Genomic DNA, 12,547 nt, shown 5'->3' with positions numbered 1-12,547 from the left:
CCACTCTTTCATAAAGACCAGGTTTTACAAGTGCACAACTAGTAATTGTCTTGTCAACAGATTTTCCTAATGAGCTGCAACAATTTAAATTTTAAGTTGGCATACTTTTCCCATGTACTCTATTCCTTCTACTTCCCGTTAATGTGCTTATTTGTGCGTTGAAGTACTTTAAATTTTTATGACAAAACCACTCAAAATTCCATGAGGTGTGAATACTTTTTCCACATCTTGGCCAAGAGGTAAAAATGTCATCGCTACAAAACTGCTTAAACCTGAACACTACCTGTTTTTTTGTTTTTACTCATAAACACTCAGAAGAAAAGCTTTGCGAGGAGATTGCGAGGGCATCGTTTCCCGAAGCTGTTTTGATATTGTGAACATTTAGTAAGGTGGGGCACCACGCAGACGGTCTGGGATCTCGTCGGTTCAGTTTCAAGCCCTCCGGAACAACCTGGTTCAGAAGCCCTGCGGCTAAATATTCACCTCGCTTTTTGCCAGCTTCGCACATTTACGCCGGACTCATCTTGTTCAGGCTGCACAAGCCCGGTCAGATTGGAGCGGACAGAATCCAACATGTCTGAGTAGTCCTGCCAGCGCTCGACTCGTAAAGAGCTGTCTTGTCAGCTGGAGTTGTTGGCCTATAATGTGTTTACACTGCAGACAAATCTGGATCCGCTGTGAACTTTGAGCAGTCGGCAGCTCTCGGCCTGCTCCGCCGCAGATAAAACTCCCGAAACATAATGAAATCCTCTTCATGATTCTCTTCGGTTCTTAACAGCGGCGTGAGCTAAAGCTCATTTAAGCAAATTTTAACGACAGCATTCGTATCTGCTCACATTTCGAACAATGGGGGAACAGAGACGAGCATGAGGATAAAAATGCATGTCAATTGCCTGTATGGGGGAGGATTTCATTATCCTATTGAGACTAATTATGGAACATAATGACATAGGACAAAAAGCTCTTGTAAGTTGGGAAAAAAGATAATTAGTCAGGAGAAAGTAGAACGAAGGTAAATTTCTATCATGTAGAAAGTTTTTGCTTGTGGTTCAAAAATCTGTAAGTGACTTATAGGCTGGTAAAAGGTCTGCAAACGTACAGAGGAGACAGTCAGTCTGTCCAGTGGAAGTCGCTTTCCAATTACAGTTAATTAATATTTGCATAAAATCATTTTTAAAAATCATTTTTAATGTCAATATGCAGTGCAATCAAAAAGAAGTGACACTAGTTGAGTTTTTTTAAACAATTTATTATGTTACAGTCTCTATGTTAGATGTGTTTTGTTGAAGTTTTATGTGGTAAAACACGAGGAAGACGCTCTGGTCATGTTAAATTAAATTCAAACCTTTTGGGCTTCATGCAAAAAGCACCTCAAACCCTTCATAAAACACGGTAGTGGCAGCATCATTCTGTACGGATGAACCTTTCCACAGTAGAAAAAGACAGATGAATGAAGCCATAGATGGGAAGTTTAGGGCCGGGCAATAAATCAATAACAATGTATATTACAATAAACACGTGATCAATATCAATTGACGATTTCAGTGAATGCTGATGCAGAACCGCACAGCATTCTGGGGGATGTAGGCAGAGGAAAGGCTTTAGCAGCTCAACCTCTACTGGTCAGCTAAGCAAGGTTGGTGGCATCAACTAACTCACTCACTCTTTGGTTACCTAGCAACAACCTGTTGAGTAACTTGTTTCAGGTTTTACGTCATAATTTCTCAAAAATAAAAAAAAGCAAATAATGGCTTGGAATGTAGGGAGAAAATTAGTACAGCAGCTCAAGAAGAAACTGGATAAAACGGAAAAAAATCAAGTTACCAGCTTTGCAGTATTTCAGTTATTTAAAACAAAAACTGATTGATATCAGATTATTGATATCAAATGATATGAAACAATTATCTGGTAATAGGTTTTTCAGCCTTATCGTTCAGCTCCAGGGCTGAAGAAAATCTGTTAGTGGCTGTCAAAGACTTGAGACTGGCGTTGAGGTTCACCTTCTAGCTGGACAACAAACCTTAGCATACTGCTAAGTTAAGGGCCGGGCAAACTTAGCAGTAAGTTTGCCCGGCAGTAAGGTTTGAGTACAATTGAGTAGTTTAGATCAAAGCTTATTCATCTGTTAGAAAGGCCTTGTCAAAGTCCAGACCATATTCCAGTAGAGAATCTGTGGCAGAAGCTGAAAGAGTCGTACTGCGGGAGACCTGTAGCTCCAACTGCAGCAAAGGGCTGAATATATTTACACACCGCACTTTACGGATTTCCAAATGAATAATTTTCTATCTATTTCACAATTATGTGCTATTCTGTCATATTAATCCCCAGTCAGTGTATTTAATAATGAGGTGACAAAATTGAATTGTTGAAAAGGAATGAATGTTTCTGGAAGGTATTTTAAAAAGTAGCTTCTCTCATGACATTACAACAAGAGTTGGGGTCACACAGCTCTGTGAAAACAGGCCGCGCTGCTATTTCACAGCTGTGTTTGTAAGCGACTGTTTCCTTAAAGCACATAAATCTTTTACCCACCAACTCTCTGGAAGCATTTTCTTCATTCTAGTGTTGAAAATTTCTCTCCTCGAGATATTTAAAACACCTACTAACCAGTTGGTCTTTTTGCTATCTCCACCCACTAGCGCTTTTTACCATAACACAGAGCAGATGGGCCTTTTAATAAGAGTCGTACCTCACACGGCTCAAATTAAGCTTTTCAAATAGAGGCAATAAATGTGGCGTCGGTGTACAGTATGGTGTTCTGAACAACGAAGCATGAAATCCTGTTCCAGTGCTGCGTGTGGAGACGATCTCTTTAAATTCATTTACTGGCAGGTTTGTCTCAATTTCTGCATCGTCACTTGAAGGGGACGGACTTCCGTTTTTGTAATTTCCCTCTAGAGCAAAGACAATTGAATGAAAATAATAGGAATATCAGGTTGCCGTCAATTTTTTGATTGTTTTCTTCATATCGCAGACTTCCTTTATGGTTTTTAGCTTTAGGTGCTGAATTTCCGTGACAATCTGCAGTGGTGTGGATTTAGCTGGCCAAAGTCACACTGGTTTGGTTTGGTTTTAAAAGACATTTTTGGGGTTTTTAAAATAAGATTCTGTGGAGGTAAGATTTGTAGAGTAACTCTGCTCCAGGCAATCCTAGAAATGATTTCAGCCACACAAAATAAAAAATTAAAGCAACTGAAGTCTAATATGTACTCAAGTAACCCATTCATCAGTATGTTTAAGATTAGTCAGTTGTTCAACAATATTTGTAATTTGTTTCTACTTCCTATGAGCACGCTTTCTGTTTTCGGTAGCGGTTACATGTTTTACCTCACTTTTCCAGGCTTCAATATCAACAGTATTGTATAAAATCTCAGTAATTTAAAATAAAAAATACAAATCTTCTCATTCAAAGTCTAAAATGACTAAGAAAAGTAAAATCAGAAGTAGATTTTTCTTTATTCTTCATTTGTTTGTGAAGAAACAAAAAACGGTCATGTCGGTGCTTTATTTTTTTTTTTAGACCACGTCCGGCAAAACACTCATTTTAGCTGAACTGGATCATCATAAAACCTTAATATTTCTATATGTGTTGTTATAAAAAGTCACTGTTTTGTGCAGAATAGTTCACATCCAGTCCTAAACTAACGCAGTTCACAATAAAAACAGTGAAAACGTATTTTGCTCTGGCGCAGCCATCATTTATTAGGTAGGTTATTTTTTAAATCAAAAATCATTATAATGCAAACAAAAAAAAAACTGAATAAATGAATACTATGGAAAAAGTTCATCTTTTATAAAAGCACAGTAGGTCAGACGCCAGTTTTAGTGTTTTGGGGGTTTTTTGTTTAGTTTTTGGTTCTTTTACCTCTTGTTTCACAAAATCTAGAAAATAAAACTACCAATGGCTGGAGTTCATTGGTAGTTTTTGTTTGTTTTGTTTTGTTTTTTTCCTGATTTTCTGTACGTCACTGTGTGTCAAATTGTGTTTATCCCTGTGCTGAAAATAAAACATGCTAAGCATACAGACTACCGGAATAAACATAGGGTTGTGTAAAATAAATGAATCGAAATTTTCAGTGACTGAAACCACATTTTGCAGATTTGACCAGTCTTCAGCTGGACTCTTGAGGTTTGCTTAATACAACGCTGCCTTCTGGTAACAACTCCCCAGAGACTCACTTGAAAAATCTGAGCTGTCCCTTTAAGATGAATGAAATAGGTGAGCCTACTAACCCAAAGGTGTTTTGTATAACAATGCCATTAAACGAAATGAAAAAGGAAATGAAGGTATTGATTAAATTAGATTACCAACAATGTCAGCTTTTGTAACAGTTTTCACTCGTCTTAAAACATCCCATTTGGCTGCTAGGCAACCAACCTTTACAACCTCCACTTTATGACTTCACTTTACCTTCTACCCAATATTAAATGATTGATTCACGAATGGGCATTATTTATCTCTTTTTCAACAAGTCTCTTGTATATATATGTATATATGTATATCTTTTGTAAGTTTTTAGTGGATGTAATTTATTTTGATTGTTGGCACCAGAAATGTGAAACCATTTAAATTTGCTTTTAGTCAGCTCGTTTGTTGGTCTCAATTATCTCCACTGAGAGAAATTATTTGAGGAAGGATTTTCTTTTCTTTCTTTTTGTTTGGTCAATCACTTATCACAATAAACATTTGAGACTAAACAACTGGTCCTAACAAGCTGTTGCTTTACATGCTGTGTGTGTATTCTGGCTAATAACAAAATAAATATAAGAAGGGAGTGTGTCAGATTTTGCACCATAAGCATACAAAGCAGAACCAGAAACATTTTAATAGCTGGAGTTTACTATGCAGTCATGTCCAAAAAATCATTTTACTAAACCTCTTCAAGCACTCAGTCATTTGCTGCTGTTGTTTACATAAAACTGTACGAAAGGCCTTTGTTTTGTTTTCTGTGTCTCTCAACAAAATAAAGACAAATCTTTCCCCTAGCTCTGTATATTTTGGAGTCACGGCAATACAGATGCACTGTAAAAAGTAAATAAATTCTTTGAAACTTCATTTATTCCTGCAATTAAAACCAGTATTTAAACCCCTATATAAACTCATTACATATGGTGATATTCAATGATATATTTCAATGATTTTTATTTTTTTTATTTTGATGATAAAATAAAAAAATATTGTAAAGCTAAAACAGAAATGTATTTCAATTACAACTACTTTAACTAGTTCACAGAGATGCATTTGTGAAAGTTATCTGATATGAAAAGTTGTCCATCCAGTCTCTGACTGATTATTTTGTATTGCTTAAACTCTTTTATATCTTCTCTTTAAGAAATAAAAAACAAGTTCTCAAGATATATAAGCCGAATGTTCAGTTGTATGTGCAAAAAGTTTTAACTTATCCTCTGCTTCTTTTCTTTAGGCGCTTTGGAGAAACATGTGATGACCCACGCAAGGCAGACCGCTTCCCTCAGGCAGAACCAAACTAATTCTGACTGGTGGGACACCAGCCATACCTGGCCTCATGGTGGCACTATGGGCGGCGACTGGCCTGAGCGTACCTTACGTTTCGGCAGGACAAAGAAGATAAGTGGGGTCACAAGACAAAGGAAAGACCAAGAGCCCAAGAGGATGAACGAGAAGAGAGAAGGAAGAAGAAAATCGGACGAGAGCAGACAGCTGGACCAAAGGCGAGACAAGAAACGGGTCCGAAAGTTGTACCCGCTGCGTGGTCGGGGTGGGAATCCAGAGGAGCTCAGCTGCCATGTTCTTCTTACCCGATTGGAGGAAGGCTCACGGGAAAAGGGCAGGTCTAAAGGCAAAGGAGGAAAAGACGGGTCCAAAACCAAACCCCAAATGGACAAAATCAGAGACAGGATGAAGGCAAAGTCACTACCAAAAACCAAACTAAAATCAAAACACAAAGGTCTGGCTGACTATCCTGAGCTGAGAGACTTGCAGCCACGCAAGCGCAGACTGGCGTCTCTCAATGCTGAGGCAGTGAATAGTTTACTGCTTGAAAGACCCACCGACGCCCAACCAGTGGCCAAACAAGCCAGGAGGCAGGAAGATCCTCTGGACGGAGCAGTTTCTCTGGATACAGCCAGAAGTTTTTTGCCTGGAAGTCTGAAAGCCTCACGAGGCAACATTAGTAAAGTCTCTCCACCCAACAAGGTTGAACTATGCCAAAGTCCTAAGCCGAGCAAGAAGGCTAAAACCAGCCGGGGCGACGAAAGAGTCTGGATGAGTCAGGAGTGTTTAGACGCACCTGCACCAAGACGACTAGCTGGACTCAATGCTGCAGCCCTGCTGAAGTTAACAAGCTCCTCAGCCACCAGTAAGCAGAGAGTAAAGGCAGCACCCACCGCAACGGTTACGTCCAACTCTACGGCTCTTGCCGCGGCCTTCACCCCAAAGCAGCACCACAGCGTCAAACTCCAAAACAAGCACCACTTGCAAAAGAAAGGCAAGAAGCCTCCTCCACCACCCAGTGGTTGTTCAGCCTGCAAGAAAAAAGCGGACTTTGAACCCAAGGTGGAGTGGGAGACGAGCAACTGCACCCACCGCCTGACCAAACCAGGGTATCAGTCTCGTAGCATGCTAGGTTTCCCGCTAAAGCAGGTGAAGGAGGAGCAACTGGAAACCGAACTGAGCCCATACTACTGCTGTCCCCCAGAGGGTTCTGTGGAGTACTGCCACCGCTTGGCCTGCTTCCTCGGCCAGCAGCCGTACGGAGACTCCGATGACCAGTCTCTAAACTCAGCCATGACCCCCGTGAAGCCAGAGTGCCTAGTAACCTCGCCATCTCTCACACATTCCCACCCACACCGAGCACTTGCCCTTACCCCGCATCCATGCCTCTGTACCGCTGACCACTGCTTCCCCGGCTACTACGTCCACATCACCCACCCAACGCACACTGGACAGACTTCAGCAGCCCTGGCCACGCGGCCTCTCAACTTCAGCTCCACCGGCTTGTGCCCCAGGCGCATTACCGGATCCAAGCTCCTGGGGGGTCAGGTGTCACACCCGTCCGGTTTAGGCCACCCTGCCTACTGCAACTCTGTGGCTTCCCCCTGTTACGGAGATGCCTGCAGGATCAGTGGCTACAGCTACAGAGCGCTGCCTCCAGTGCCGGCCAGCGGTTGTTCTTTTAGTGCAGGATGTACCGGATGTACGCACAGCATCAAGACAGGTGAGTGAAAAAACAAAAACCGATGAATCAGCCCGGATTTTTTTTGTTTTGGGTGGTTGGTGATCGGCCAATACTTAAATGTGAAACCGATCTTGTCCACCAATCTTATCTGCCTCTTCAAAAGTCTGGAAATCAGCCACTTTTGCCTTTTAGTCTGCAATGACAAAGGTCTGACTGACATACCCACCCACCAGGTCACCAGGTTAACAGATACTGTTGCCAAATTTGTACTTAGTGACTTTTCAGGCAAAATCAAGATGAGCATGTCAAGCTTTTAAAAGATCAGAGATAGGCCAGGAAACTGCAATTGGGGACATTAAAGCAAACAAAACTTTTCCTGCTTTGTCCAATAAGAATGACCAGAATTTATTAGACCTTTACTGAGCTTTTCTCAAATTTAGAAGTTAAGATGTATTACAATTGCCTTGAATAAAAATGTTTTGGTTTCACAAGCGTCTCATATTAGTTTACTGAAATTCTGGGCCAGTCCTCTTGACAGAATGGCTGTGATTGAGTCTGATTATTTTTCCTCTAGCTCACTGAGCCAGTCTCAGCTCTGCTCACAAAATTCAGGGCTTTGTGATGGCTGCTATAAAAGATTGACTTTTATAGCCAATATGTCTGCATGCTTATGGTCTTGACAGTTTGGAAGGCAAATTTGGTCCCAAGCTTTAACGTCCATATTTCCTTATCCTTCTAGGACTATTGTATTATATGTCAAGTGCCAGAAAAAGGCATCGCAGTAAAACATAGAAAATGAGGAAAAGTATAATAAAGCTGGTATGATAAAAATAAAAATGGTAATATCTTGTTATTATGCGTTTGGTTTTAGCTTTCTGTTTTTACCTATGATAAGACAAAGTAAGTGTTTTTTTCCATAATTCTTCAGGATCCCTGAAAGTCCTTCTAAGTTTTTCTTTAAACGTTGGCAGCTTTTTAGCTTTTTTTTTTTTTCTACTCCGCCTCTCTGACCATGACCACATTGTTCACCATAAAATAAGGAAAGCTGCTGTTAGTTGTGGTCAATGAGGAGAAGTTAATAAGCCACTTAAAAAAGAGGGGGGCAAATAGTTGGGCATATATTTAAAGTTGTATGTGTAATTTTGAGACTAACAATAAATTTAAACCCAATTCTAGTGTTTTTTTTTGTTTGTTTTTGGTTTTTTACATCATCAAAATAGTCTGACAGGAAATCTGTAATAGATGAAAATTAAATTAAATGGATGGAAGAAATGTTGATGACCGCCTTAAACCGTCTTTAATCCTGTGAGAGCCCAAAAAGATTGCAAGTCTGCCGTCTTGAAGGCAAAATCTACCACGTTTTTTCCACCACGTCTTGTAATAAGACGCTCTCTTTAAATCTGTCAGGTTGGGGGGTTTTCTTCGACCGAGTAAATCAAGATGCGATCCTAGCACACTTCAAAACAAAAGCACACTTTTTGTAGATGCTTGCAACTGTCCGTGTTTGTGTTGGAAGGAGAACGTCGAGCCTTGAACAAATTCACGGCCGTGCTCCTGTTAGCTGATAATGTTGGTCAGCAGATTGTCTTTGCCTGGGTCAGAACTGGGTCAGAACTGATTGCTTTGTTTTATTGATTGGACCAATTCAGCTGCTCAGGGATTAAAAAAAGAAGAAAAAATTGCATTAAAACAGCTTTATTTGTAATTAAGTAGAAGTGAATGCCTTCTTAAAACTAATTTTAGCAGCAAAGTAAAGCTGCATTTTTATTTTGCCGTTCTTTATCAGCTCTGCGGATTGAGTCTGCATATCTCTTAAGATCATTCACTGTGATTTTATAACATTTTGTCAATATGTATGTAGTATAATGACAGATTTCCACCTTTGTTTAGATTTTTTTTGTTACTCTTAAATGTTTCAGAGGATATCACATTCGAAAAGCGAGAACTAGGTTTCAAATTATTATTTCATTAGTTAAGGGGAAAACGTTTTCTTGAACAATCTGACTCTTCGTAGACGAGTAAATTGCCCACTAAGCCTAACAACGGCAATAACTGGCAGTGAGAATTTTACATGACTTGTGGGGTTTTGTTCCACTCCTTGAATCCAGAACTGTTACAGTTCAGTCACATCGAACAGATTTCAAGCATAAATCGCCTGTTTAAGTTTATTGCAGCAGTGATTTCGACTAGGTCACTTTAAGCCTGGTTTAAACCAGTAAATAATGGCACTATAAATACAAAGTTGCATTAAAACTTGTATTAAAAGTCCATTAAAATGGTCAACTTTGCATTAAAAGTGTCATTATTTACATTCAGACTGCTTCACCTTCATGTGAGGTTTATGAACATATCATGTCAGTATGCCGCATCAAATAAAGTGTTATGGTCTGTTAGTAATCCATCCATCCATCCATTTTCTAACACGGGAGGTGCTGGTGCCTATCTCCAGCTAACGATCCGGGCAAGAGGCGGGTACACCCTGCAGGGCAACACAGAGACAGACAGGACAAACAACCATGCACACACACCTAAGGAGAATTTAGAGAGACAGTCATGTTTTTGGACTGTGGGAGGAAGCCTGAGTACCCGGAGAGAACCCACGCATGCACAGGGAGAACATGCAAACTCCATGCAGAAAGACCCCGGGTCGGGAATCGAACCCAGGACCTTCTTGCTGCAAGGCAACAGCTCTACCAACTGCGCCACTCTGCTGCCCTGTTAGTAATCATCCCATCAAATTTGCTTAATCACAAATGATGATGATGTAACAACAGGGGTAATTGTGTTCCCACATAGGTCCAACAGGGTTTCCCCCAGTGTTTTACAAGCCTGGCGGGCCACCAGGCTTTACTTGTGCCCCCACCATGCTTAGCATTACTGGTTTATGCAAGTCTTTTTAAAATGTTTGCATTTTTTAATACTTTATATTTGGTGTTCAGGTATTTATCTCCCAATCTTTCAACAACACATAATTATCAAGTGACATTTTCAAATTTCCTGTCAACTTTAAACACTTTTTAACTCAAAAACACAACGGGCCGCTGGATGAATGACTGCCAAACACTCAACCACTGGGCTTAGCAAGTTTTCTGGGGGAAACCTTGGCCAGGTAGATTTGGAAAATCCTCAGTTTCACGCAGACTTAAAAGTTTCAGCTCATTGAACAAAATTATAACATAAATAATCTGAGCAAATACAAAAGTCAAACAATTGAGCCAAAAAGTAGGAGAAAGGGGGAAAATAGTTTATATGGTACTATAAATGGTTTCAGTCAAGCTAGTCAAGATCCAACATGGTTGATGATTTCTAGGTTAATCTGGGTTCTCTGTTAGTTATTCTTGCTAACATTGTTCGAGTTAGGATTACAATCTTACCAGACCAGCTAAATCTGTACTATAAAACTCTGAGGTGAAATTAAAAAGCACTTGGATGGATGATAAATGTGTGCTTCCCTGCTGTTTTCCAGAGGCTTACACAACCCCACAGGGCGACCACAGCCCTTCCCTTCTGGTTCCCCCCACCATGCCAATCGCCCAGTGTCCACTGTCTGGTGTGCCCACTTCCACACAGACTAAAAGCCGCCTGCTGACCCCTCTGTCTGGCCTAGATCAGTCCCAGGCCATGTTAAAGCTAGCTAAGGAATGCCCTCAGAGCACAAAGGCCTCCAACGGCTCCTCCGTGGGCCACACCCGGCTCCTGACGAAACAGGCGATCTCGGTGCCCAGCCTCGGCAGCGGCAAGCAGAAGAAGATCAGCCGCAGACGTGCAACGAACGGCTGGCGGCCTGTCGGCATCCCCACAGACAGGGAGGTCTTCGTTGCGGTAAGTTGCTTGCCTCTCGGGAGAAAAGTTTGTAAATCTTCCCACCTTCTTCCTCTTTTGTAAAGTAAATTCTATGTGTTTGTAATGCCAGGGAGAAGATGAGGCCGCAATGCGGAGGTGTTACGAGGGAGTCGAACGGGACGGCGAAGTGATCCGTATCAGAGACACTGTATTGCTGCGATCCGGTCCCAGGAAGAAGTCCCTGCCGTATGTTGCCAAGATATCAGCATTGTGGGAGGACCCCAAAACAGGTAAGAAGTCAGAACAGGTTATCTATAAATCACACAAAAACAGAGCAGAGACTTGTTCTAATCAGAATTACAATGTCAGGACTCTGCAGCAGATAAAAAACAGTATAGGCCATGAGCCAAAAAGAACAACAACTCACATAAACGTATATAACCATGACGATGAACCCCGTCTTGATGCAGTTGAACACTGTGAACTCCACATCCTTCATCCCAGCACACCTGCACTATTCAGAAGACTTGTCTGGTCCACCAAATTCCCTTCATTTACTCTCATACACTTTGAAAAATGTAGCTAAAAAACTCTAAACAACCCCCAAAAAAAGAGCGAATACATTTAAATATTTATATATCTCAATTTAGATCAGTTGACTGTCACATCTGTAAAGGGGTTTGTCTTTTATAGACAAATCTGACGGACAGAGGCGGAGATGACCGACCGGTTCAATGATGTCCTGTGCGAGAATGTACGGCAGAGTGTGTTCAGCCGATATATGTGTGTTGGTCTTCCTCAGGAGAGCTGATGATGAGCCTTTTCTGGTACTACAGACCCGAGCACACCCAGGGAGGCCGAGATCCCAGAGCACACTGTGAGGTGAGGCGTTCGGCAGACTGCAGCTAGGAATTAATTTCTCCCAGTGGGACGGTGACGGCTGTGCAACCTGTTCTGTGCCACAAATACATCTATTGTTACGGGACGAGCTTAATGCAGTACATATTGTTTTTTTTACGTTCTTCAATATACATTTTACAAGTAGCAGCGATATGGAGGAGAATGTTGCTTACACACAATAGCGTGGACAGTGGTTGTTGCTGCCTTCATTATCTTTGCCTCGGCAGCCTTGAGACTGTTGATAGCTGTTTGGTTCCTCAGCTTAACCACACTGCCACAAAAAAACAAAAAAAAAACCGATGGTATCTCTTCGACCTCAGCCTTGGAGAAACTCTAGAACAAGGAGAGGGACAGTTTCACTCTCTTAAAATGTTTCCAGTGAAAGTCAGCGGCAGTGAGAGCTCACTGGAGCGTTTTTTTTTTTCTTCCTAACATGGTAAAACAAATACACCCCAACAAATCTCTCATGAACAGTTGTAGTTTCCTTTCTGCTCACTGCTGCAAAGTGTTGCTGTTTCTTGTGTCGTCTTTCGGGGCACAGCGAAAAAAGAAAACACTTGTGGTGATGTGACGCTGTACACCCACTGTTGGTTTCAGAATGAGATTTTCGCCTCTCGGCATCAGGATGAAAATAGTGTGGCCTGCATAGAAGACAGATGCTACGTTCTCCCTCTAGCCCAGTACTGTCGGTGAGTAAAAAAAAAAAA

The 12,547-nt window shown here is 41.2% G+C and overlaps 1 protein-coding gene across 2 annotated transcripts in view; it reads left to right on the top strand.

Moving 5' to 3' along the window:
- Positions 1-12,547, top strand: part of LOC116734261 (bromo adjacent homology domain-containing 1 protein) — a 43,524-nt gene that overhangs the window by 26,551 nt on the left and 4,426 nt on the right. For both annotated transcript variants that reach the window (XM_032585543.1, XM_032585542.1), the window contains exons 2-6: positions 5,424-7,196; positions 10,624-10,979; positions 11,071-11,230; positions 11,743-11,822; positions 12,438-12,529. In XM_032585543.1, the coding sequence (XP_032441434.1) occupies positions 5,444-7,196; positions 10,624-10,979; positions 11,071-11,230; positions 11,743-11,822; positions 12,438-12,529 (2,441 nt within the window). In that variant the 5' untranslated portion in view covers positions 5,424-5,443. The remainder of the gene's footprint in view (positions 1-5,423; positions 7,197-10,623; positions 10,980-11,070; positions 11,231-11,742; positions 11,823-12,437; positions 12,530-12,547) is intronic.

This window comes from Xiphophorus hellerii, chromosome 15 (genome assembly GCF_003331165.1).
Source record: "Xiphophorus hellerii strain 12219 chromosome 15, Xiphophorus_hellerii-4.1, whole genome shotgun sequence".
Taxonomy (NCBI): domain Eukaryota; kingdom Metazoa; phylum Chordata; class Actinopteri; order Cyprinodontiformes; family Poeciliidae; genus Xiphophorus; species Xiphophorus hellerii.
The sequence above is the reverse complement of the archived record's forward strand: the minus strand, read 5'-3'. Positions and strand labels throughout refer to the sequence as shown.